The following is a 24,230-nucleotide window of genomic DNA, read 5'->3' on the forward strand; positions in this document are numbered from 1 at the left end:
CAGAGATTCAACTGGAATCCTTTGGTCATTTGGTTTGTCTTTAGTAAAAAGGAATAAAAGGTAAAAAAGAGCCCAGCTTTGAAGGGTCTAGATTCAAGTCCTGGTTCTGGACTTATTAGCTGAGTGGCCCGAGTTTCTTCATCTGGAAAAGAGAGGTAGGGATGCCTACCTAGGGCTGTGTACAAATCAGCAACACTGTAGATAAAGCCTTGATATATAAATGCTCCTTAAATGGAAGACATTATGATTAAAGTTAAAATAGCCCTCTGGGGTGTCCTCATCTCTCCAGATTGAAGAATGGGTATTTTGGCAGTCTTGCAAGGGTCAACCATTCAGTTGGCAGAACAAAGAGTAGATGAGTTTGGAGTCAGAGAGCAAGATCCAGAGAGAGAGAGAGAGAGAGAGAGGTGAGCCCTGGGAAGCTTCAGGGTCAGATCCCAGGTTGAAACCAAGTCCCCCTAAAACTGAATTCCTTTACTGAGATTATAATTAATCTGTCTATCCAAAACTTTATTTCCTTTCTAGTTCCCTCCGACCTCAATGCTGTGCTAACTGAACACTAAACAACCAGAGTCATATGACTAAAAGTGCTGTTGTTGATAACATCGTTAATGTACTAAACTGCTGTTGTCGATAACATCATTCATGTACTAAAATTGCTACTATTGATGTCATCATTAAGGTACAGACTCAGGTTGCTTCTCCAGGGCAAAATGAGCTAACAGATCTCCAGGTCATGGACCATCTGGTCAGAGAATCATAAACTAGAGGCATTCTGACTCCTGAAACTATGATTAAGAAATGTCACAAAAATGTCACAAGATGATGATTAATTCAAGCCTCTTTGTTCTTCCCTTAAAAAAAAAAGAAAGAAAGAAAAAAACAATAATCCTAACTCAAGTTAGAGTGGACCTAAGGCTTGTCTCCCACTCCCTTGCTTGGCACCCTGTAATAAATGCTCTACTTTCCTTCACCACAGCTCAGTGTCAGTAGATTGGCTTTTCTGCACATTGGGCAAGCAGACCTGACTTCAGTTCATTAACAAGGTGATCCTAGGAGGCCAGGTGAGTAAGCTTAAGCACTGTTACAAGAGCCACAGGGAGCCATAGAAAGTTTAAAGCAGTGGAGTTGACATAAAGGTGATGGTTGTTTTAGAAAGCTTTCTGGTCACAGTGGGCAGGGAGGGCATGAGCAAGAAGGGAAAGGGGATGGGGGAAAGGCAGCATGACACCACAGCAGGCTGGCCTCATGAGGGCAGCAGCCCTGTGCTTTGGGAGGAGTTACTTAGGAGGAGCCAATGTCCCCACTGACTCTTTGGTGGGCTTAGAGGACCTTGAGGACCTTTATAAAAGATTCTTCAGGTACCATCTGCTGCCACAGAACAAACCACAGAATTAAGCTGGCAGAGATAGAGGGACGACAAGAGCAAAGAGGCCCCAGGGAGGGGTTCCCATCGTGGCGCAGAGAAAATGAATCCGACTAGGAACCATGAGGTTGTGGGTTCAGTCCCTGCCCTTGCTCAGTAAGTTGAGGATCTGGTGTTGCCATGGGCCGTGGTATGGGTCCAGGCAAGGCTCAGATCCTGCGTTGCTGTGGCTGTGGTATAGGCTGGCAGCTGTAGCTCTGATTGGACGCTAGCCTGGAAACTTCCATATGCCGCAGGTGCAGACCTAAAAAGCAAAAAATAATAAAAGAGGCCCCATGGAGTGTTTTGGCCAAAGGTAACTGTTCCCCTGATAAGCTAAGGGCCTACCTGGCTTCTGAGGCAGGCTTCTGTACAGGTCCCTCCCTATCCCAACAAGGTGAAGGCCATTGCTAGGATGACAATAATCTATGTTAGCATTCATTTTCTAAAAGAGTAAAATAGCATTTCAAAATAAGGTTAGCCTACCTTAATTCATACGCCTAATTTAAATAAGAAAATTCATACCATTTCAAGTTCTCATTATGAAATGCAGAATAGTTACCTCAGTGATCCATTCCCTTTTGCCCACCTTCTCTCCCACCAAAAAAAATATTTAGAATGTTGTTCCGAGATTCACGAATGGCACTATCAAAAGAACCAGACCGAAGTAAAAAGTACTGGCCCTAGAGAGGCTTGTAGGCATCCCCGCATTCCTGCAAAATGGCTGAGGATTTCAGGAAAGAATCTACTTAATTACTAAAGAGGGTTTGCTGGAGGAGGCCACAGAACTGGGAGGACAGAGTGATGGGATCAGCAGAGACGTGACAGGGCTGATGTGGGGGCTTGGAGGGCCTCGGAATCTGAGCTACCACTGGGGAGAAACTGGTTGGAGCCAGGGAAGAGGGCTAGGCCTGGAGACAGAGCCTGGTTCTGGTTCCTGCATCGAGGCTCACAGATTGAGGAACCCAGCAGGCAAATTTCACAAAGCCACCTCTTTGGATCTTGCCTTTATTTATTTTTCAAAAAAGTTAGTTGGAAGGCAATTTGGCATTGTCTACCAAACTTGAGAACACATGTACCCTTGGTCCCAGGCATTCCATTTCTAGTTATTTATCTTTTACATATGTTTACAAAGTACATGAAGATTCACTACAGTCTTGTTTGTAATAATAAAGGACAAAAAACCAATATAAACAAATATATGGCACATCCACACAGTGGAGCGTGTATACACCAGCAGAAACAAGGAGGAATGAAATGGCTTTTGATACAAAGAAGGAAGAAAGAAGCAGAAAAGATATGGGATGGTTGCAGAGTGTGCTACAAGTGACTGAAAAATAAGGAGGATGGATAGACATCTATGTAACTATATGCACAAATTCTCTCTGAAAAGAAATGCAAGAAAGCAAACACGGGGGCTGCCTTTGAGAAGGAGATCTAATGGCTGAGGGCAAGAGAGATTTGCTTTTACCATATATTCCTTGGTGCTGTTTGGATTTTTTTTTTTTTTTTAAGCCATGTGCATGTACTACATCTAGGAAAAAAAAAATACGTCAAATAAATAATTGAGGGGAATTCCCGTTGTGGTGAAATGAGATTGGCAGTGTCTTGGGAGCACTGGGATGATCCCTCATCCAGCATGGTGGGTTAAGGATCCAGCATTGGCACAGCTGCAGCTTAGGTCACAACTACGGCTCAGATCTGATCCCTGGCCCAGAAACCCCATATGCTGAAGGGCAGCCAAAAAAAGGTTGAGGGATGTCATCTCTTACCTTCTTGGCCCCAGTGCGATACCATGTAGATCAAATGCGCTCCTGTGATCTAGGGCCTGGTACCGTGCTAGACAAACAAGGAAATCCTGACCAACAACCATGCAACAAAAAAGCACTCATTTTCAGTCCAGCACTTTCTCACTCTCTAAAGCAATTCTGAATTGTTCAGATGAAACTGTCCCTATGAGCTGCTGGGGGTTTTGTCAAAGCTGGAATCTGACAACCAGGTGGCAAAACAGAGGAGTAGCTGACCGGAACCTTGTTCCAGTTCTCTGCTGAAGGCCAGCTGAGCTCCCTATAACTTCAGAACCCAAAGTGAAAGGGCATGCCACAGGAAGATTTTGCTCCCCACCACCTTTTCTTTTTGCTAGAGGATTTATGGTTGCCCTGCAAATGACTTTCAATGGATATTTCTAAACAAGTTTTCCATTTCTTCCTCAGAATGGCTTTTAAACCCATTTTCACTAAGATTTAACAGATGCCCAATTAACCACCTAAAGGGGGGCTGGAAAGAAAATTCTGCATGGTGCACATGGTTTTACAGTACAAAACATCATTTATAAAAGAACTTTTAAGGGGCAAGTACTTTGTTTATTAGAATTCTACACAGGTGCCAAAGAAGACTCTGGCCTTAAAAATTCTGGGAAGTGGCTATAGTTTGAGTAAGAAATGCATATCACAACTCCCAGAAAATAAACTGGAACTTCAGGCTATTGTCATAGACCTCTCCAGTCACTGGTCTCATATGTGGCTGGGCTTCTCACATCAACAACACGCTAGGGCATGTTGCTAGGGCAGGAAAAGCTTGAAACCTCAGTCATTCCTGAGTTGACATGGTCTGCAAACATATTCTGTGTCATTCTTCTCCTGAAGCAACCACTGCAAACTGTTTGTGATTCAAGTTAAGACAAGGAAAGAGGACAAAAATGAGGGAGCAGCATAGAGCTGAAAGAAGGCCAAGGGCAGAGGCAAAGGTTGTTGATTTCAACAAGGAAATCAACTCCCTTGATCCTAAGAGCAAGCCTTGAGGAACACCCACCAAGAAAGTCATTAAGAACAAAGTTGTGAAACAACAGAGTAAAAAAAACAAAAGAAAAAAACTGGCTAATTAAGTACCACTGTTGCTTTTATTGCATCTCATGGTGATTATCTGTTTACAAATCCATCTCCCACAGCGAACCACCAGTTCCACAAAAACAGGGACCATCCCTCAACCATCTCTAATTCCAGCTCTCCTTCAAGAAGGGGAAGTTAAGCTACTTCTACCAAGTCTGCTACCATCACTTTAATCCAAGCCCCAAACATAGCTCCCCTACGGTATTTCAGTGATGACAATAACCATCTCTAGCATTTAGAGCGCACTTATTCACTTCCAGTCACTGCTAAAAGTGCTTTGATGAAACTCACTTATTAAACCCTCACCACTCTCTGAGGTAGGTCCAATCATTTCAAATTCTTCTCACAGACCTCTAATCATTGGTCTCAGATGTGGCTGGCCACTCACTTTCTCTCTCATAAGCAACATGCAGTACAATATGCCCATTTCACTGATGAGGCCACTGAGGCTCAGAGAGATTAAATTAGTTCTAGAAGGCACTGCTAGACTGGCAGAACTAGGATGGTCCTCAACTGACTTCCTGTTGTGCCCTGTCACAACCACACTGCCCACAGCAGCCAGAATGAGGTGACTTTTCAAAACTTGAAACTCATCAAAACCCATCAGTGGTTTCCTCCTCATTTCTCAGGATAAAGTTGAAACCCCCACCACATCCTTCAAGGCTCCCCTCATCCTTTCTATTCCTCTGTACTTGTGCCTCCAGATCTTTCCATTTGCTTTTGCCTCTTCCAGAAACATCCTTAACCCTGATCACAATGCTGGCTCCTTTTCAACCTTCAGGTCTTGGTTGAAAAGTCACATGATACAACAGACCTTTCCGAACCATCTCCCGCCATTTCATCACCAGAGCATTTAACCTGACCTGAACTCACTTTAGTCGTGTATCCGGCGCCTGCTTTGCCCCCTATCCCCGCACCCCAGGCCCCGCCCCTTCTGAACTCTGCGGGTTCTGGAGATAGACAAGTCCTCTTTGGAGCCCTCTGTGGCCCCGCGCCTGGCAAAGAGCCTGGCACACAGCAGATGCTCAGCGCAGATCTGTGAACCTTATGAATACCAGAAGGAAGCCCGGCGATCTGCCCACTACCTGGAGCCCAGGCCGCGGGCTCCAGTCACAGAGCTCAGCCACGCGGCGGCAGCTCCACCCCGGTAGCTCAGCCAGGCTTCCAGGTGAGAACTGGGGCAGGGGCTCCTCACCTGCGCGTGGTGGCAGCCGAGCTAGAACGGTCCTGCCAAGGTCACTCAGAGGGTTCAGCCCCCGCCTGGACGTACACCCACCCCAGGGCGGCCGCGCTTCAGACTCTCGAGGTGGAGAAGGTCCGCGGGACTGGGCTATGGTGCACTCTGGATCAGGGCCCCATCCGGCGTAGTTTGGCCTCTCAAGTCTTCTGGGTCGGGCTCCAGCGGGCGGGCTGTACCGCCTGGCCAGGCCGCCGCGGGCTGGGCCTCGTCCGGCGATGGGCCTGTTCCCCTGGCAACGGCGCGGGCTACGGCGCCCCACAGCGGCCAAAGCGCGTTGCGTCACGTCGCGCAGGCCCCCCCCCCCCCCAGCTCCGGGCGGGGCTCACCGGAGACCACCCGGCCCCTCAGCCGGCACATTCTCTGTTCCTTTCCAGCATTTCTCTTCAAAAACCCAGTTTCGCTTACCCCAGTTTGAAACTTGTCTTCTTAAAATCCTAACGTCTCAGAGGCGTCCTCCTCCAGATTCTTCCCTGAGCCCCACCACTCTCAGAGAGACCCTGAGTCAGCTGGCACACTTTAATGAGGGTATGTACTAGGCACTGGACATACCATGAGGGACGCCCACGAGATCGCTGGCCTTTAGGGAGATTGCAGGCTAAGAGAAAGACAGAACTCGACAAGTAAATATGCAGGTGGCCCATAGTATAAAGTGTGAAGTATAAGAGCTCAAAATATCTCCTTCCTTTGGTTCCTTTAAATCAATCATGAATCCTATTGGGAGCTCCCATCTTCCAGGTTGGTGGGAAATTCAGTGTTGTTCTCTTCTCTTTACCCAGGCTATTCCAAGGACTTGGGATCTCCTGCAGCAGCAAACACTCTGAGAAGCACTCTCTGATCATGGGTCCTCTCTGGTACTGAGGCTACAGACATTGTCCCACCCCAGGACTTTTAGATTTGGGGCCTCTTGGGACCATGCCTGCTGCCCCTCAGGGCCTGCCATGGGAAAGGCAACTGGTTCTTCTCTTCTAGGCCCTGAAGAATCTCTTCCCTTTCCCTCCTGGGCCTGGCTTCCCTGAATGCTCCCTCTCCCCTCCACTTGGGGACACTCAGAATGGACCTTCCCATGAGCTCAGACTTTCTCAAAAGACAGGAAGAGGCTTTGTCTTCCACCAGCTATCCTATCCATATCTCCAAGTCCTTAAAATGGTGAGCAGCTGCTTGGTTACGTACTCAGAATGGGCTGGACAGAAAACATCCCCATCCCTAAAATGGATCAGCCACAAGCATACAACAAAAGAAACATATCAAGTCCTGTTCTGTCACAGGCTAATTGTCACAGTCCTGTGCAAGTGTCTTTTTGTTTCCCCACCATACAAAGTCTTGTTTCCAGGACTGATAAAATCAAACTTGATGTGGAGTAAGTATCAACACTACTCTGGCCTCAGAAATATGAGATGACTCCTCAACTCTTATCCGGAATCGTAGAACTTAGTGTCAAAAAGAGATGGTGACCTGGAAATCAAGGTGGAAGATATACGCTCACAGGGAAGGGAGGAAGAGAGGGACTCGAGAGTCAAGCCATCTAGGCCCTGCATCCACCTGCTTCCCAGGCACTTTTCCTAGATGTCCCATGTTTATCTAAATGCCACAAATCCCTCCCTGCTCTCTTTGTCATTGCCACAAACCTGCTCCTCCCTTCAGGCCTGGAGCACCACTACCTACCTGGTCTCCTCCTAGTCTTTGCGCATCTAACCCAGACAGCCCCAAGACCAAGCAGTCCACTCTCTGAAACGTGTCCTATGTCCATTCTTCCCATTCCACTCCAGCCTGGACCACCAGCATCTTCCTTGCTTACTCTGCAGCAGCCTCCTGTCTTGTCTCCCTAACATCAACATCCTGCTTCCAGTCCTTCCTCCTCCTAGCCGCCAAGCTAATCATTCGTTCTCTTTATTTGTTAAAATAGGTGGTAGTCTGGGGAGTTCCTGTCATGGCTCAGTGGTTAACGAACCCGACTAGGATCCATGAGGTTTTGAGTTCGATCCCTGGCCTCGCTCAGTGGACTAAGGATCTGGTGTTGCCATGAGGTGTGGTGTAGGTCGAAGACATGGCTCCGATCCTCCATTTCCGGGGCTGTGGCTAGTCCGGTAGATGTAGCTCTGATTCGACCCCTAGCCTGGGACCTTCCATATGCTGCGGGCACAGCCCAAAAAAAAAAAAAAGGTGGTAGTCTGAATAATGATCACCCAAAGGTGTCCATATCCTAATCTCTGGAATTTATGAATATCTGAATATGTCACCTTACATAGCAAAGTGTACTTTGCAGATATGATAAGGATCTTGAGATGGGGAAGATTATCCTGGATTATCCAGGTGGCCTCAGTGTAATCACAAGGGGCCTTAAAAGAGGGAGGCATGAGAGTCAGAGTGGGAGGAGATATGATGATAAAAGCAGAGGTCAGAAATATTTGAAGATACTGTACTTCTGGCTCTGAATATGGAGGAAGAAGCCATGAGCCAATGAATGCAGGTGTCCTCTAGAAGCTGGAAAAGGCAAGGAAACAGATTCTCTCCTAGAGCATCCAGAAGGAACTAGTCAGCTGACACCCCTTGACTTTAGCCCAGTGAAACCCATTCCAAACTTTTGACCTCCAGAACTGTAAGATAATAAATTTTTGTTGTTTTGAGCCACTGAATTTGTGGCACTTTGTTGTTTCAGCAATACGAAACGAATGCAGTTTCAAATAGGGTTAAGTATGCATGCATTTAACCAATTAAAGCTGTATCACTTGATATGCTTAGATTCCCTAGATGTGTATCTGAGTGACTTCAGGCTAAGCTCTCTGAAAAGAAGACTCCCTCTGGCCAAATTTGCTTCTTAATGGCACAGGGAGTTTGATGGTGTTCTAAGTCTGTCATCTTGGTGTGGTCCCCAAACCAGAACCCAGCACTGCCCAGGGCATCACCTACTGAGAAAGATCACATATTGCTAACACCACTGCATCAGTCTTCTGTCTAAGATTCTTCCAGCGCTTCCTTTTGCCTTTAGGATCAATTGAAATGCCAAAGCATGGCTTCCAAAGCCTGGCTCAGTAAGCTCCTGCCCACCTTCTCGTCCCTGTCACCTGATAGGTGCATCTCCTGAAACCCAAGTCATTTGCTTCTACCCTCAGGCCCTTTCCCACAGGGTTCCCTGTATTTGGAGTGTAGTTTCAGCTCCTCCTGCCCCCTCTGGCAAGTTTCTGTGAAAACATGAGACATGTTTTTCTGGGACAGAAGTCAGCCCCTCAGGCAGGACTTGTTCCTGCCCAGAGCTGCTGCCCCTGACCAGCAAGGCAAGTCTGCCCAGGGTGAACAGTCCCTTTCAGTAGGGACAAAAAGCCTGACTGTGGTTTAAAGAACTTGTGCACGTGTGTGTAAGAAGATTCCAAGCTAGCTTATCTGACTCCTAGAACTACCAGGACAGACTCCTGGGCAGCCGATCCCACCCTGGGCTGGATCCAACAGCCCATCCTTCATTAGTGCCAATGTATGCCCAGGCTTCCTATGACTTGTCACATGTCTCAGGGCATGTCAGTAGTTACCTGTTTCAATCCCAGGTCTGCCAGTCACCAACTAGGTAAATTCTTTAACCTTTCCAAATCTCAGTTTGCTCTGATGTGAGGTGGAGGTAACAATAGCTAATGCACAGGGCCATGATGAGGCCTGAAAATGTGGTCTTACATATGAAGCACACAGAGTGTTTCATTGATAGTGGACATTGATTCATATAATCTAGACCCTACTTGTTTTTCTACCAAGAAATGATGCTCTCCATTTCATTAGATAATGGAATTAAATTTTAATTATCAAATTAGCCTGGTGGGTCAGGGTTAGCCACAGCTCTTGCTCTTTGGGTCCATTTTATCTGGGTCACAATACCCTTTCCAGTGGGCCTTGGATGAGTCAGCCCATCCATTTGGCTTGTCCCCATGACCACCAGCATCTCTTGCCCTGGCAAACACACCGGCCTCATGACTGGTCTTTCTGCTTCCACTTTGGGCTCCCCACCCCCATTAGTCCATTCTCTTCACAGCTTGTGGCTCTTAAAAAGAAAGAAAAAAAGAGAGAGAGAGAAAAAGAGCGAAAAGAAAGGCAAACTGATTATTTTACTTTCAGATACAACCCTCAGTTTCTCTCCCTGCTCCCCAGAGAGTGATATTTTGATATACCATGAAATTAGAATCAAAACCTCCTCCTCAAAAAAAAAAAAAAAAATCAAGGAGAAAGGTGTCCCCGTTGTGGCGCAGCAGAAAGGAATCCGACTAGGAACCAGGAAAATTTGTGGGTTCGATCCCTGTCCTCACTCAGTGGGTTAAGGATCTGGCATTGCCGTGTGCTGTGGTATAGGTCACAGATGCAGCTCAGATCCTGATTTGCTATGGCCGTGGTGTAGACTGGCAGCTGTAGATCCGATCTGACCTCTGGCCTAGGAACCTCCATATGCCACGGGTGTAGCCCTAAAAAGCAAAACAAAAAACAAAAATCTTCCTCCTCATTGCGGCCTGCAAGACGTCCCTTGCCTTCTGGCTCTGGCTGACCTATGCAGTCTCGTGGCCTCTCCTTCCTCGAAAGACCAGCCTCCCTCTTAGGGGCCTTTGCGTGTGAGGCTCTTGCTACTTGGAACATTACTTCTTCTAGGAAAGCTTTCTCTGACCCTCAGAAGAGAATAGGCCGTTACTCCCACAGCACCATGAGACTCTGCTTTCTAGTTCCTTCTATCAGTAGTGGCTCCTTGATTGCGTAGTGATCTGATTCGGGGCTGTCCTCCAGCCAGATGTAAAGCCCACGGGGGGAGAAATCTTTATTTATCTAGCTCACCATGGCTCCCTAAGCATGGAGCCTGCCACACAGTAAGCACTCAGTAGATGTTTGCTGAGTGAACGGAGGGAGCAGATGAAAGGATACTACTACTTATAGGAATTCTTTTTTTTTTTTTTTTTTTTTTTTTGTCTTTTTAGGGCCACAGGTGTGGCATATGGAAGTTCCCAGGTGAGGGGTCAAATCTGAGCTGCAGCTGCCAGCCCACACCACAGACACAGCAATGCAGAATCCAAGCTGCATCTGCTCATGGCAGCTCATGGCATCGCTGAGGGAGGTCACTGAGCAAGGCCAAGGATTGAACCAGAGTCCTCATGGATACTAGTCGGGTTTGTTACCATTGAGCCACAATGGGAACTCCAACCACTCTGTGCTTTAAGAAAGAAGTGCTATTCGGTATTTAGAATATTCCCCCAGCTTCCTTGGTGAGAAGACTCTGGCAGCTTTCCCACTGTTGACTCTAACCAGTGCAGCTTGGAACACGATGTCACCCTTCTGGAACTCTCTCAGACCTAGATAAAAGTTATTCTGTGTCTCCAGTTGGGGATAAGGTGTTTGAAAACAGCACCTTATGCAACAGAGCTGATGCAGGGCCGTCACTCAGGCAAATGAAATAAAAATCATGGAATGTGGAAAATGTAACCACAGTGTCCTAGGAACCAAAGATTTTAAAGCTTCACTGCCAGTAATTCAATTTTTATTTTATGTTTCTTGGAAAACTAAAGGCTTATATTTATCATATGTGTTACCTAAGATGCAGAAAAGGGAAGGAAGGAAAAAAAAAGGATTCTGCACTGGCAAGGATTTACAGGGCAGCCCACTCAAAGCTGAGCTCTTTGCAGCTGGCTTCCACCTGGCCCTGTGCATGCTCCTTGGGGAAGGGTATTTCTCTTCCGCATGAAATCTTTTTGCTTGCTCATTTCTATGGGGAATGGTACATGCATGCAAAGTTGTTGGCTGTTCTTACTTTATTTCAGAAATGTGCAGGGCTGAGACACCTGAATTTTTCCTCGAATACTTTAAAGCAAACTATGTGCCGGAATCTCTCATGTCTGCTCCCACAGGAATTTCTTTTGAGTGTTCATATCTCAAAAAAAGCTTATGTAACCTGGTACAATTATCTAAAAACCCTTGGAATCCGAAAGAACAGTTTTGAGCTAGGAGTGAAGGTCGGATTTGGGAAAGAAGTGTTCTCCCCTGCCTGGGGACTGGGTCGTCCTTCACTATGGCATTGTTCAATTCAATTTCCAAAGAAAAAAGTGAACCCTCTGGCACTGTGACCAGTGAGTGCACTTGCTTATTTCTCTGAATGAGGAATCTCTTGATGAGCTGCTTGAGAGGCATTGTGTAGCCTTAGACCTGACTGGCAGTTAAAAATATTTCTATAACCATTTTGAGCAACTGGTCTTCCCAGGATGAAAGCAAGAGCGACTTGGGCCCCTTCCAGGGGATAACTCTCTCCACTGACTCCAAGATCAACCCATCCTGAGAGTTGGGGTCTCATGCTGGTGATTAGCACTGCAAAGAGTGTGCTGAAACCGTATTTTCACCAATTGGTTGGTCCAGGTGATTCTGACTCAAGCCCAGCTCAATCCCCTACTGAAGGGAGAAGGAAGGAGAGCAAGGACACACTTTATGTGCATAATATCGGGGCTCCACCAGGAAATGACCCCACTGTGTACCCGAAAGCCCTTGGGCTAAGAAGCTTCTCTTTCTCCTCTTTGTGTTTTCACTTTTAGAAACCCCAGCTCCGTTTGCTATTTGCATACCAGCGGCGAGGGACCTCCAAGGAGTTTAGACAGCACTCATAGGTGGTTGGTTTTTCAAGGAATTCACTGGAGAAAATTGTAGGCAAGGCAGTGAACAAAACCCCCTCCATCTGGTTTCAGTTTATTTAAAAAAACAACACACACAGGCCTCCCCACCAGCAATCAGAAAACAGCCACAGGTCCCCCAGGGGGGTATTAGCCATGAGGGGTGGAGCTGAATTATGTATATGCAAATAAATTAAACCAGCCAGCCAACAGCAACGGATTTTTGTAGCTTTTGCAGTAGTTCTGCCAAGAAAAGGCCTGAATTGGGGTGATGGAAGCTGTAAAGAAGCAAGTTTTAGAATTAGTTTTTAGCAACTTGCCATTGGGAGACATGTTTCTAATCTAGAAGCAAATTTTAAAAGATTGATAGGCTTTCTGCTGGTTATTAACCATCAAATAATGGCAACCTCCTAGGCTGAAGGCCAGAGGGCAGTGCTGCCTGATGGTTAGGAGCAGAGTGTCTGATTGGTTGAATGATCAAAGGCGTATCACTTACCCTCTCTGACTCTGCTTTCTCGTGTATAGAATGGCAGTAACTGCTTCATGGGGATGATGTGAGAATAATAAATAAAATTAAGTATGAGCAAGTCAAATGCAAGGACCGGCACACCGTAAAAGTGACAAAGGATTACAACTCAAAGCAGCACTACAGGACTCAAGAGGATCAGTTTCACCTGGAGTCAACCAAGCTCTCCCAGCAAGTGTTCTCAGCTGGGGCTTGCCCAGAAAACCCTTCAGAGCAAATTCTCTTACTGTTTCTCAAATTTGAGGACCCTAATCCCCAAATATCTGCCTTCAATCCTGGAGGCAAAAGAACTTCCAGAGTTCCCGTCGTGGAGCAGCAGAAACGAATCCGACTAGGAACCATAAGGTTACGGATCGACCCCTGGCCTCGATCAGTGGGTTAAGGATCTGGTGTTTCGGTGAGCTGTGCTGTGGATCAGACACATGGCTTGGATCCCGAGTTGCTTTGGCTGTGGTGTAGGCCAGCAGCTGTAGATATGATTAGCCCCCTAGCCTGGAAACCTCCATATGCAGTGGGTGTGGCCCTAAAAAGCCAAAAAAAACAAGAGAACTTCTGAGGAGGGTGCTGGACATAGTATGAAAATGCAAGTGATACTCCTGCCTTCCTGTATCTCCCCACCTCTTCTCCCCAGGAACTGAAGGGCCTCACTTCTAGGGACTTCCAAGTGCACAGCCTAGAGGAGAGAGATGGAGGACTCCATGACAGGTGAGTTGGCAATCTCCCAGGCTCTTGTGCCACATGAGTGATGTACTGGGGACCACAGGCACCCCGCTGTCTCTGAGCTCAGCCCTTGCATGTCCATGAGCACTCCCCCTCATTTTATCCTTTGGTTCCTTGTATAGATGCACCAGCAGGAATCCCAGCCTCCCCTCTTCCCCTGTCCCCAGATCTATTTCCTGGCCACCCAGAAAGATGTCTTATTTGCTCAAGACCATTCCCAGCTCTCCTTTGCCCTGAGAATGAAGTCTGACAGGACACATGTGGAAACGTAGTCCTGTGTTAATACAGTTCTCAAGAGCTCCAGTACACTTGAGTATGAATCTTGGGGCTGGTCCAAGATGCAAATTCAAGTGAACTCAAGTTTGAGACCTGGAACAATTTTCTTAGCCTCTGGAAGCCTGTGTCCTAGGATGTAAAATAGTAATGACGATACTTACTACAAAGGGCTATCGTGAGGCCTCTTCACCCAAGTTAGGGCTTGGGACAGAGCAAGAGGTTTGGAGGCCAGTGCATAGAATGGAGATTGAGGATGTGGTAGGAAGGGGGTGGCTACCAGAATGAGGGTGGCTATCAGAATGAGGGAAAATGATGAGACCAGTTTTGGACATGCTGAGTATAAGGGGCCCATGGGTGTCCAGGGGAGGCATACAGGGGCAGCTGGACATGTGGGCCTAGAGTGAAGAGCAAGGCCTTGGCTGGAAAGGAACGTGGGGTCACCAGCATATGAGGAGGAAGATGAGCTCATGGTGGGGGAGGGACTGGATATGAGGCCTCCACAGCAAGAGGTGCCTCCACAGGAAGGAGGCCGAGAGGGAGAGCCAGAGAGGTAGGACGAAGCCCAGCAGCAGTAGCTTCGCAGGCGCCATAGGGAGAAAGGCCTGGGTACTGAGGAGTGGCCAGCAGGGCAGAGACTTCAAGGAAGCCGGGTTAACTCAAAGCAGAGATGTGTCCATGGTATTTGGGGACTAGAATGTCATTCACCGGTGACCTTTGGCTTGGTCAGGAGGGGGAGCTGACTCAGAGCTAGAGTGAGGAAGACGAGACTGGGGATGGTGACTAGATAGTTTTGAGAAATGCGGCTGAAAGAGAGAGCATGAGAACATGCTTGAGGAAAGGTATATAGAATCAAGGTGAGAGAAATTTTGTTTGTTTGTTTTTGGGGTTGTTTTTTTTTTTTTTTTTTTTTTTTTTTTTTGGCATGCAGAAGTTCCCGGGCCAGGGATCCAATCTGTGCCACAGCTGTGACAATGCCAGATCCTTAACCCACTAGGCCAGCGAACTCCAAGAGAAGTTCTTTATTGTGGTTACCTGAGGGAGAGACCAGAGCCGGTGTGCATACTTCTGGGAAGGAGCCAGGAGTTATTAGCAAAGGGCCTGGAACACAGAAGGAACTAAATAAAAATTTGCTGTCATTGAGGATGGGAAGGGATGGGGTCTGGAACCTGGTAGGGGCACTGGCCATTGGCAAGAAAAGGTTCCCCTCTGCAATTGTGCCAGGAGGGAGGTGTGATAGGGTGCCAAGGGTAAGCACAGTGCAGGGCAGGGCCTCCTTAGGACTCTGCTGCCTTTGAACCTGACCACAGAGGAAGGAAGAGGTGATAAGGGAGTGCTTGGCTCCAGAAACCCCGGTGTGGTCAGGGAACAGCACGTGAGCTCTCAGAGACTGCCAATTGGCACCTCCCCCCCATCCTGGATTTCTGTCCCCCCATCCTCAAATCCAGTAGTCACCTTCATTTTATCTCCTTCAGAGCCATGCCTTCCCCCAAAGGCCAGCAGATGGCGCCAGTGAGCTACTGGTCTCAGTTGGAGCTGACTGGAGCCAGCTGGCCGGCCTCCACTGACTCCATGGCCCCCCAGAGCCTGGGGCTCTTTAAAGGTTTGGATCACCAGGTTTCGGACTATTGGGGAGGGGTAAACGGAACTAAGGGAGACTATGCACTGAGGGCATTGGGGTGGGGTGGCTCAGGGGCTCTGCTCCTGGTTGCCCTTCATTCTTCCACCCCTGCTAGCCCCTGCCTTATCTGCTGGGGCTCCTGCCCTCTGCCCGCAACCCCCTCCCCTTCTCTTCCCTGGAGGCCTCTGCCAGCCCAGACTTCTGGTTCTGGCAGAGGCTGGGTCTCTGCCCTTGGGCAGTCATGGCCTGGCACCAGGCCTCAGACAGAGCTGGGCCAGCCCCTCCCAACCATGACTACCTTAACCACCTTCTACTTCCAGAATGTCTCTACCTGATGAGAGGTAAGGAATCAGCTGCTGAGGAGGCCATAGGGAACTAGAGCATAGATCCTGGGGAGGAGGCTGGCCTTCTAGCCTCCTAGCATCCTGGCCTAGGAAGTGGGATGAATTTCTAAGGCAGGGAATGGAGAGATTGTTAAATAAAAATGTGGCAGATCATCCAGTTCCATGAGACCCAAACTGCACAAGACTATTTCTAAGGTGGCACAGTGTTCCAGAAGCTAAATTTGAAGAACCCCCTGCCCATCCTAGCCATCCTATACTCTATAGCCAAAGACAGTTCCCTACACCCCCCTCAGCAAGCCTCTCTCGCCACTGTGGGCTTCCTGATGAGTCAGGATCCTTGATGATTCCTTCCCAGGACAGTGTAGGATCTTGTTTCTCAGACTTTGTTCTCACCTTGCTTTCCCACTTCTGCCTCCTTACCCTGCGACACCTGCCCTATCAAGCACTGGTGCTATCTGGGTGACCTTGACCTTGAAGGCTGCCTGGGACCCCCACCTCACTCTCTCTTCTACATTCCCTTCACAATCCCCAGGGGAAGCCCTTAATGATCTGAAGTTGGAGAAATCACAGCCAGACTTTCAGTAAGGTGACTAAAGCTGGGGAGGAGGGGAGTCCCAGCAGTTCAGGGTCTGCAGCTCAGATCAGGAAGCCAGATCAAGGGTATTGTGTCCACCTGTGAGAGTAGGCCACAGATTCAGGGCAACAGTAGTCAGCAGGTTTTGGAAAATGAACGTTTCCTTTAGTTTCCAAAGAATGACCCAGACCAAGGGAGAGAGTCACCAAAACCACAACACAAACACAAATGTGCTTACATGCATATACAGGGTAATGGCACAGAGGGAGATGTGTCATATGTCTACGGACAAGCTATGGAGCCCATGGACATGAGTATACACAAATACGGGCACATGCAGGCACACAAGGTCATGTACCCAAGGTCAGGCACACACACCCCTCCCCAGGCAAGTCCTTCCTCCCAGGACCAGGGCTATCCTGTCGTCTGCACTTACAGGAGGAGGAATAGGTGGAAAGTCAGAAGTGGCTCTGGAAAGGACATGGGTCCTCTACCCAGAGGCTCTCCCCTTTATTTTACTTTTTATTTTTTTATCTATTTAAACTTCTTCTTCTTCTCCTCCTCCCCTCCCCCCCCCCTCCTCCTTCTTCTCCTTCTTCTTCTTTTGCCAGCACTCACGGCATATAGAAGCGTCTGGGCCAGGGACTGAACCTGAGCTGCAGCTGTGGCAACATCTGATCCTTAACCCACTGTGCCACAAGGGAACTTTCCAGAACCTCGCCCCTTAAGTGGATCTGACTCCCAGCCCTTCCCTGAGACTCTTCTGGCTTATCAGGGGGCCATGCCTGGGTGTCAGAGAATGCTTTGGAGGAGGCATTGCCTTGAAGGCCTGGCACAGAGCCTGAGCATCTAAGAGAGAGTATGGCCAACAAGAGAAGGTCCGTGGCCTCTCAGGACCTAATGTGGGCATGGGTGAGGTGCTCGGCAAGGGTCCACAAGAAGCAGAGATCCCCTGTGCCATGGGCTGCACCTGCTGACCTCAGCATACGGCCTGGCAGTGATACTGGCACCAGTTCCTAGTGCTTGCAGCACCTGGCGTGGATGCCAAGCACAGCATGCCAGACATGGGGGTGGGCAGAGTGGGGGGCCACTGGGCCACACACAAACACAGACCTTCATACACACAGGCAGGGAAATGCACCCACACTCACTTACACCCTGGGGAATTATGGGGCAGGACAGGGATAACCCTGTCCTAGAGGCTGCCCTTAGTGACTTCCCAGGTGTCCTCAATGGCCAGGCTTTGGAGTCTCTGGGGCTAGAGAGTGGGCTGGAGTTAATGGAAGGCCTAGATGTATCCTCAGACACACCCCCCTTCACACACCCACACCTGCACATATACACTTGTGTGGCAGGAGGAGATGGGGTTGCTGCATCCCTGGGGCTGAAAAGTGAGAGGAAGGGGAAAAGTGGGGCAGAGACTCCCGAGAACCAGAAGGTCATACTGCTCCCCTGAGTCCCTTGCCCCAAACCGCTTGGTAGCTGCAGGCAGATTAGGTGTGAGCCCAGGTCAGGATGCTTGTGCTAGGGACTTGGGGCTGCGAAAGGCGTGGGAGTACAGCGCGTGTGCCGGCTTTGGCGGTGGCTGCCAGGTGAGGGCGAGCTGGTTCCCCGCGGTGTTTCGCCAGGCTTGGCGGCCTCGGCGGTGCTGTCAGTGTGGGGAGCTTGAATGGAGGTTGTGAGTGTCCCTAGGTGTCCCGAGCAAGTGCAAGCTGTGGATGTGCTCACCTGGGAGCCGAGGCTCAGCGCCCCAGGGCGCGTGTTTAAGGGTACTGGAGTAAGCGGATGCAGGGCACCAGGGCTAAACCGACCGGACATCTCCCCATCGCGGCCAGCGAGGAGGCTGCTGCTCCTAGAGCAGTAACTTTAGGACTCGGTTCCGGCTTCTTCGAAAGAGGATCTGGCCGCATGGGCGGGGCAGAGGGCGGGGGCTAGAGGTGGGGGCACCTGCCGGACGAGGGTTGCGGGCAAAGAAGTAAAGGAAAGCCCCGCCCCTTCCCGCCTCCGCTCCGCCCTGTCCCCCGCCCCTGGGGCTCTTTATAAGCTCTGCCCGAGGGCGATCTGAGAAAGCCAGTATCCTTTTCGCCCCTGGATCGTGTTCTGCTGCACCCCGCACCCCTCATCCCGGCCCCTCGTCCCAGTCCCTGCTTTCCAGCCCGGCCCCTGCCCCGCCCTGACCCAAACCGGCCCAGACGCCATGGAGAGCTGGCCCTGGCCGTCGGGCGGCGCCTGGCTGCTCGTGGCGGCCCGTGCGCTGCTGCAGCTGCTGCGCGCAGACCTGCGTCTGGGCCGCCCGCTGCTGGCGGCGCTGGCGCTTCTGGCCGCGCTCGACTGGCTGTGCCAGCGCCTGCTGCCCCCGCTGGCCGCACTTGTCGTGCTGGCTGCCGCGGGTTGGATCGCGTTGTCCCGCTTGGCGCGGCCGCAACGCCTGCCGGTGGCGACTCGCGCGGTGCTCATCACCGGTGAGTGCGCGGGGCGCGGAGCGTGGAGCGCGGGAACTCCAGGTTGGAGGGCGGGACTGGACACCCAGAGGGCTCCCCGTGGGATGCCAAGGCAAGGCAGGACCCCCAGCGCAGTAATGGGAGCATCCCCCTCCCCTGAGTGCAGAGAGCCAGCCAAGTCCGAAGCGCAGGTCACCTTCCCAAGTCCAGGTTAACCACCTGCGGCTCTGGGGAGTGTTGGAGGGAAAATGAGGCAGGGAGTCGGCAGGTGCGCAGAGGAAACCGGTGGCTGAGAAAGAAGAAATCTCCTGGGTTTATGCTATGCCCCTCTTCAAGAGAGAGGTCTTGGGACAGGGGATACTGCTCTGAGGGACTTCGGAGCATGGTCACCCCTTGAACTCTGCCTAAAATCTCCACGTGGGTGGTCCCATTTCCTCTTCCCTGGGGTCAGAGGAATAAAGGCTTAGAGGGTTGTGACCCCCTCCCCCCAAATGGCTGGGCTCCTCCAAGTCCAGAAAAGTGTGAGGTCATCATGAGGGACAGCTGGGCATTCAGCTGCCTCCCAGATACCACCACCCACACCCACACCCAAATTGCTGAAGTAGTTGTCCAGATTCTGCAGCCAGAGCCTCACCACCGTTCCTCCTGGTCCTCTATGCCCAGGAAGGAAGTGAGGTCCTAGAGAGCTGGACTCAGGTGCCTCTGGTTGCCTGGCTCAGCTCCTTTTGTGTGGAACAAGGAATAGATCTATCACCAGAAGGAGGGAAGGAGGAGCTAAGGCCTAGGCAGAAATGGTGAGGGAAGGGCCAGGAGGCACTGGCTCCACTGTATGGGGGAGGGACAGCCTAATCTCACCCCTAAACTCCATGGCTCTGGATGGGCGCTCTGGGCTGGGGGCAGCCACTGGTCTGACTGGCTTCTCAGAGACCTCAGTCCAGCAGGGGGCCCTGCATGATCAGATAGAGCTAGGAGAACTTCCCAGAGGAGGCCATCCTTGAGCTGGGCCTCAGAGGATGGGTGGAGATAGGTGGAGTGTGGAAGGTGTTTTGTATCAGACATGGGGCATAGGACAGAGGCTTGAGACAAGAATGAGCATGGCCTGGGTAGGGGGCCATCAGAAACCAGTCTGGCTGCTGAGATGTGGTGGGATAGGAGATTATTTCCTTGGAAGGGGCTGTGAGAAGCCAAGGTGAAGGTGGAATGAGGGTTTGGGTTTCAGTAAAGACAGTGGAGATAGAGCAGTGCTCAGGCCAAATGAGAGAGTTCCAAGTACAGGATGGTGTGATGTTTCAAAGGATCCTAATTTCAGGGGTTTGAGAAGGAAAGATGACAGGCCTCCTGGCATGAACCAGGGACAGGGCAGCTCACCTCCTGCCTTCTAATTAATAATGAGTTGCCACAACAGGGCTCAGGCCATCTGCAGATACTTGTGACCCAGGGCAGTCTGTCCTGGGATCTCACCTCAGGCCTTTGTTCTGCTGCTGTTACATCTCTGGTCCTTGAGCCTGAGAGTGAGGTGAGAGGACGGATGCCTTTTGTGACTTGGGCTTCCCCCAGTTCTGGCTGCAAAGGCCCATGCTGGAAGAGAGGAAGAAGGCTGCCCAGCCCACCCCAGCTAAACATCAGGAGTAGGCCCTCAAGCTTCCCAGTGCCCCCAAACTCTGGGGCTTCCTCTCTTACCACCTGACTGCAAGACAAGTAGGTGATCAGGCCTTGCCTCATGTGATAGGAACGGAATGCTATCTTGAGGCAGTCAGAGCTGCCACCCACCCTTCTCTGAGAACGCGCCTGAGAACCACTGGCCAAGGCTCAGCCCTGGATCAGGGTTTGGTTTGAGGGCTAGGTGCCTTTTGTGCACATCAGTGCATCGATGGGCAGCAGGGGTGTCATGGGAGGGAGCCCATTGTTGTTCACGGCTCACTGCAGGTAGGTTGGAGGTATGTACAGGTACCTGAGTATGTGCAGGTGATCGAGAGGGTGTGCAAGGCATGGGTGACTGTGTTGGGATCACAGAGCTGAGGTGCTGAGAGGCCTCAGTTTCCCAGTGAGGCCTGTTTGCCCTTGGAGGGAACTTAGGCAAGTAGACACACACACACTCACTCACTCCCCTCCCTCTGCCTGACTTGCCCAGGAAGCACCCCTCATCTGGGTCTGGCTGATGGGTTCCCCAGCCACACCAAGCCCAACTTGGAGCTCCCTGCCCAGCTTTGTTCTCTGCCTTAGCAGAGGGGGACAGGGCTGAGATGGGGGAAGCTGGTCGTGCAGAAGCACTCTGCACCTTCTGCTCAGCATGACCACAATGGGGCAGGCTCCTGAGATCCTTCTCCTTCACGGGTCCCCCACCTCCTTTTGTTGGCTGCCCATGGAGCCGAATTGGAATGGGAACAATGGAGGAAGCAGGGGTTTATCAGACCCCCTACTCTGGCTCTGCCTGGTGGTTCATGTACACAGCCTAAGACAGGAGATCAAGCCTCCAAGAGTGGTAACTGACCTCAGGTGACACCTGGTGGTGTGGGAAGAGGTTCTAATGCAAACCTTTCTTGTCCTTCATCCATCCTATCCTTGTCATGGGGGCAAATGGTCCGGGGCTCAAAGAATGCCCTAGCATTGCCACTGATTGGAATCCCAGGGGCAGTGGTCAGGGGTGAGGGGGGGATGGCCCTCCAGTTTGCCTAGAGCCTGGAACAGTAGAGAGTGTTGAGACTGGAAAGGAAGGTGGGGCTCAGGTTGTACAGGGCCTGGATGATGGGAAAAGAGGCTGCATCCTAAGGGCTGTGGGAAGGTTTGGAAAGGTTTTTCAGCAGCAGAGAGATATTGCAGTTTTTGAAGGATGCCTCTGGATGCTTAGATAGGGAATGGATTCAAGGGGGCAAGATGGGACTAAAAGGTGGGGCTGCATCGGTATCCAGCTTAGAGGAAGAAGCCTGGGCAAGGGCAGACAGGAGGCTGTACAGTAACACTGCACATGCGAGCTGAGGCCTGATTTCAAGGAGGCAGAAGGACATCAGGGGTGAGACTGGATCTCAGGCTGACGTGCAGCAGTTGTCCTGACCTTACTCTATGCTGGCTGAGTGTCTTTGGAAAGCAACTTTGCAATTAGTAGGTCTCAGTTTTCTCATCTGTAAAGTGGGGATAATAAGCCATGTTTGATGGGATAACTATGGGGAGTGAGGGAGATGACAGTTGTGAAAGGACCGGTACTCAGGTGCTCAGCCAGAGGGGCACAGCCTGCCAGAAACAGGTCTAGGAAAGAAGGGAGGGCTGCTGACTGCTGGAAGGTTGGGTGTCAGAGGCCTGGATCCCATCCAGACCATGGTGACCCTGGGCCTGTCTCAGGTTGGACTGGGCCATAGTGGGATTCACTGGCTGTCTTCCTTGGCCAGGCTGTGACTCCGGTTTTGGCAAAGCGACTGCCAAGAAGCTGGATGCCATGGGCTTCACAGTGCTGGCCACCGTGTTGGAGTTGGATAGCCCTGGTGCCCAAGAGCTGCGTGCTTGCTGTTCCCCTCGTCTGAAGTTGCTGCAGATGGACCTGACCAAGCCAGCAGACATTAGCCGCGTGCTGGAGTTCACCAAGGTCCACACTGCCAGCACAGGTCAGTAGGCTCAGCTTGCCAGGAAAGGACATGGCTGGGCAGGTGTGAGGGGGCAGGGATTGGAGGTTTGCTGCTGGGCTGATCCACAGCTTCCCTCCTGGCTTCACACCCTCAGGTCTGTGGGGCCTGGTCAACAATGCAGGCCACAACATCCTTGTGGCAGATGCAGAGCTGTCTCCAGTGGCCACGTACCGCAGCTGCATGGAGGTGAATTTTTTTGGTACCCTTGAGATGACCAAAGCCCTCTTGCCACTGCTGCGCCGGTCGAGCGGTCGCATTGTGACTGTGAGCAGTCCAGCAGGTGAGAGCCTGCCCACACTGGAGCAGAAAAGGTGCCCCTGCAGGGCAGGGAGAGATGCTGGAGCCCCTGGCCCATGCTGAGCTGCTCCATTCCCAATCCATCCCCAGGAGATATGCCATTTCCGTGCTTGTCTGCCTACGGGACCTCCAAAGCGGCTGTGGCATTGCTCATGGACTCTTTCAGCTGTGAACTTCAGCCCTGGGGGGTCAAGGTCAGCGTCATCCAGCCTGCCTGCTTCAGGACGGGTGAGGTTCAGGGATTTGTGGGTGGGGCCCTTGTAGGGTTGCGGGGGAAAGGGAAAACATGGGGTGGCATGGTCTTACCTGGAGCAAGGTAATGGGCGTGGTTTTGGCTGGGGGCGGGTCTCAGGTTGTAATTTAGAGACCTGGGTCTGGCTTAGGCTTCCCTAACTGACCCCTCTCTGACCTTGCTACCCCTTCCCCAGAGGCAGTGAAAAACGTGGACCAGTGGGAAGAGCGCAAGCGGCAGCTGCTGGCCACTCTGCCCCAAGAGCTGCTACAGGCCTATGGTGAGGACTACATCGAGCACTTGAATGGGCAATTTCTGCACTCTCTGAGCCAGGGGCTGCCAGACCTCAGCCCGGTTGTAGATGCCATCACTGACGCACTGCTGGCGGCTAAGCCGCGCCACCGCTATTACCCTGGCCATGGCCTGGGGCTCATGTACTTCATCCACTACTACCTGCCAGAGGGCCTGCGACGCCGTTTCCTGCAGTCCTTCTTCATCAGTCCCTATGTGCCCAGAGCACTGAGGCTTGGCCAGCCCAGCCATACCTCTGCCCAGGATCCAGGCCCAAACCTGGGCTCTGCCCCCACCGCTCAATGAGCAGCGCGCACATAGAGCGCCTCCATCAGAGGAGGTCCCATGTCCTTGGCCCTCCCCTGGGCATTCTATCCCTCAGGTCTGCCCTAGAGCCTGGCCTAAAGGATCCCAACCCCACTCACTGCTGATGTCACAGGCCAGGCCTGGTGAGGCGAAAGCTTCCCACTGAACCTCCAGGCCTTCACTGCTTCATGAGCCCAAACAGACCCTCCTGGGCACAAGGCTCCACCATGCAGCTTGTTGAACCCAGCTGGATGGGGAGTTTAGTGCAAGACTTAGCTGTAGCCTTTGACAGGATCCTGCAGACTGCCTCTACAAACTAAGGAGTGACTAGGTAGGTTGGGGACCCCCTCAGGATTCTTTCTCGGCACCAGTGCCTCAGTGCCGTGATTTGAAGGGTGAATTCCAACTGTTTCTTGACTGGCTCAAGAATGAGGGTCCTGACCATCCACCCCAAGCTCCACAAGCCACAGGGACGCTGCATACCTACTTGCCTGGTTGCCACTTTTTAAATAAAGACAAATTTTTATTTCTCCTAGAATGGGAGAGATGCTGTATTTGGAGGGGCGACTGCCTAGGTGACAGGCTGTGTGGTTGAGTGACAGCCTAGGAACTGCCTGGGGAACCTCTGGGGCTCAGCATGGGGGCTGAAGCTCTGGGCACAGACTGGTTTACACCCAACCGCCTTCAGTGACCTTGGGCAGATCATGTATCCATAGGTCTGGGTTCCCTCATGGCAAAATGGGACCAGTGACCCCAGCCTAGGGAGTTGTGGGGCTCAATGAAGCAAACAGGGAGGCCTGGGGGCCCTCTAGAGTCAGGACCCAGCTCCAGAGACAGCCCCCAG

General features: G+C 51.1%; 3 protein-coding genes across 32 annotated transcripts in view; 1 reads left to right on the forward strand and 2 right to left on the reverse strand.

The window, feature by feature from the left end:
- Window positions 1-5,740, reverse strand: part of ZDHHC1 (zinc finger DHHC-type containing 1) — a 21,577-nt gene extending 15,837 nt beyond the window's left edge. For 24 of the 28 annotated variants that reach the window (XR_014805767.1, XR_014805768.1, XR_014805764.1 and 21 more), the window contains exon 1: window positions 5,489-5,740. The gene's annotated coding sequence lies outside the window, so the exon portion shown is untranslated. Of the gene's footprint in view, window positions 1-1,753; window positions 1,816-5,488 lie in introns of all 28 variants that reach the window. The other 4 variants (XM_084960073.1, XM_084960065.1, XM_084960071.1 and 1 more) reach the window with 3 other exon arrangements.
- TK2 (thymidine kinase 2) overlaps window positions 1-24,230 on the reverse strand; it is a 1,024,677-nt gene that overhangs the window by 839,209 nt on the left and 161,238 nt on the right. The window lies entirely within an intron of this gene.
- Window positions 5,107-23,921, forward strand: HSD11B2 (hydroxysteroid 11-beta dehydrogenase 2). 3 transcript variants are annotated; one of them, XM_084958586.1, is made up of 6 exons: window positions 5,107-5,461; window positions 13,302-13,375; window positions 22,027-22,239; window positions 22,355-22,540; window positions 22,648-22,785; window positions 22,986-23,921. In XM_084958586.1, exons 2-6 carry the CDS (start codon window positions 13,357-13,359, stop codon window positions 23,384-23,386), a joined length of 957 nt encoding a protein of 318 aa, XP_084814712.1. In that variant the 5' UTR covers window positions 5,107-5,461; window positions 13,302-13,356; the 3' UTR covers window positions 23,387-23,921. The 3 variants fall into 3 exon arrangements, with proteins under 3 accessions (XP_084814712.1, XP_084814713.1, NP_999078.1); XM_084958587.1 differs by having other exon boundaries at window positions 5,174-5,461; window positions 12,670-13,375; NM_213913.1 differs by lacking the exons at window positions 5,107-5,461; window positions 13,302-13,375 and adding an exon at window positions 18,335-18,664 and having other exon boundaries at window positions 22,986-23,504.

The sequence above is a fragment of the Sus scrofa genome, chromosome 6 (assembly GCF_054392235.1).
Source record: "Sus scrofa isolate SSC_HxYL_T2T_F1_AM1 chromosome 6, Sscrofa_HxYL_maternal_Yorkshire_Landrace_v2.0, whole genome shotgun sequence".
Lineage (NCBI taxonomy): Eukaryota > Metazoa > Chordata > Mammalia > Artiodactyla > Suidae > Sus > Sus scrofa.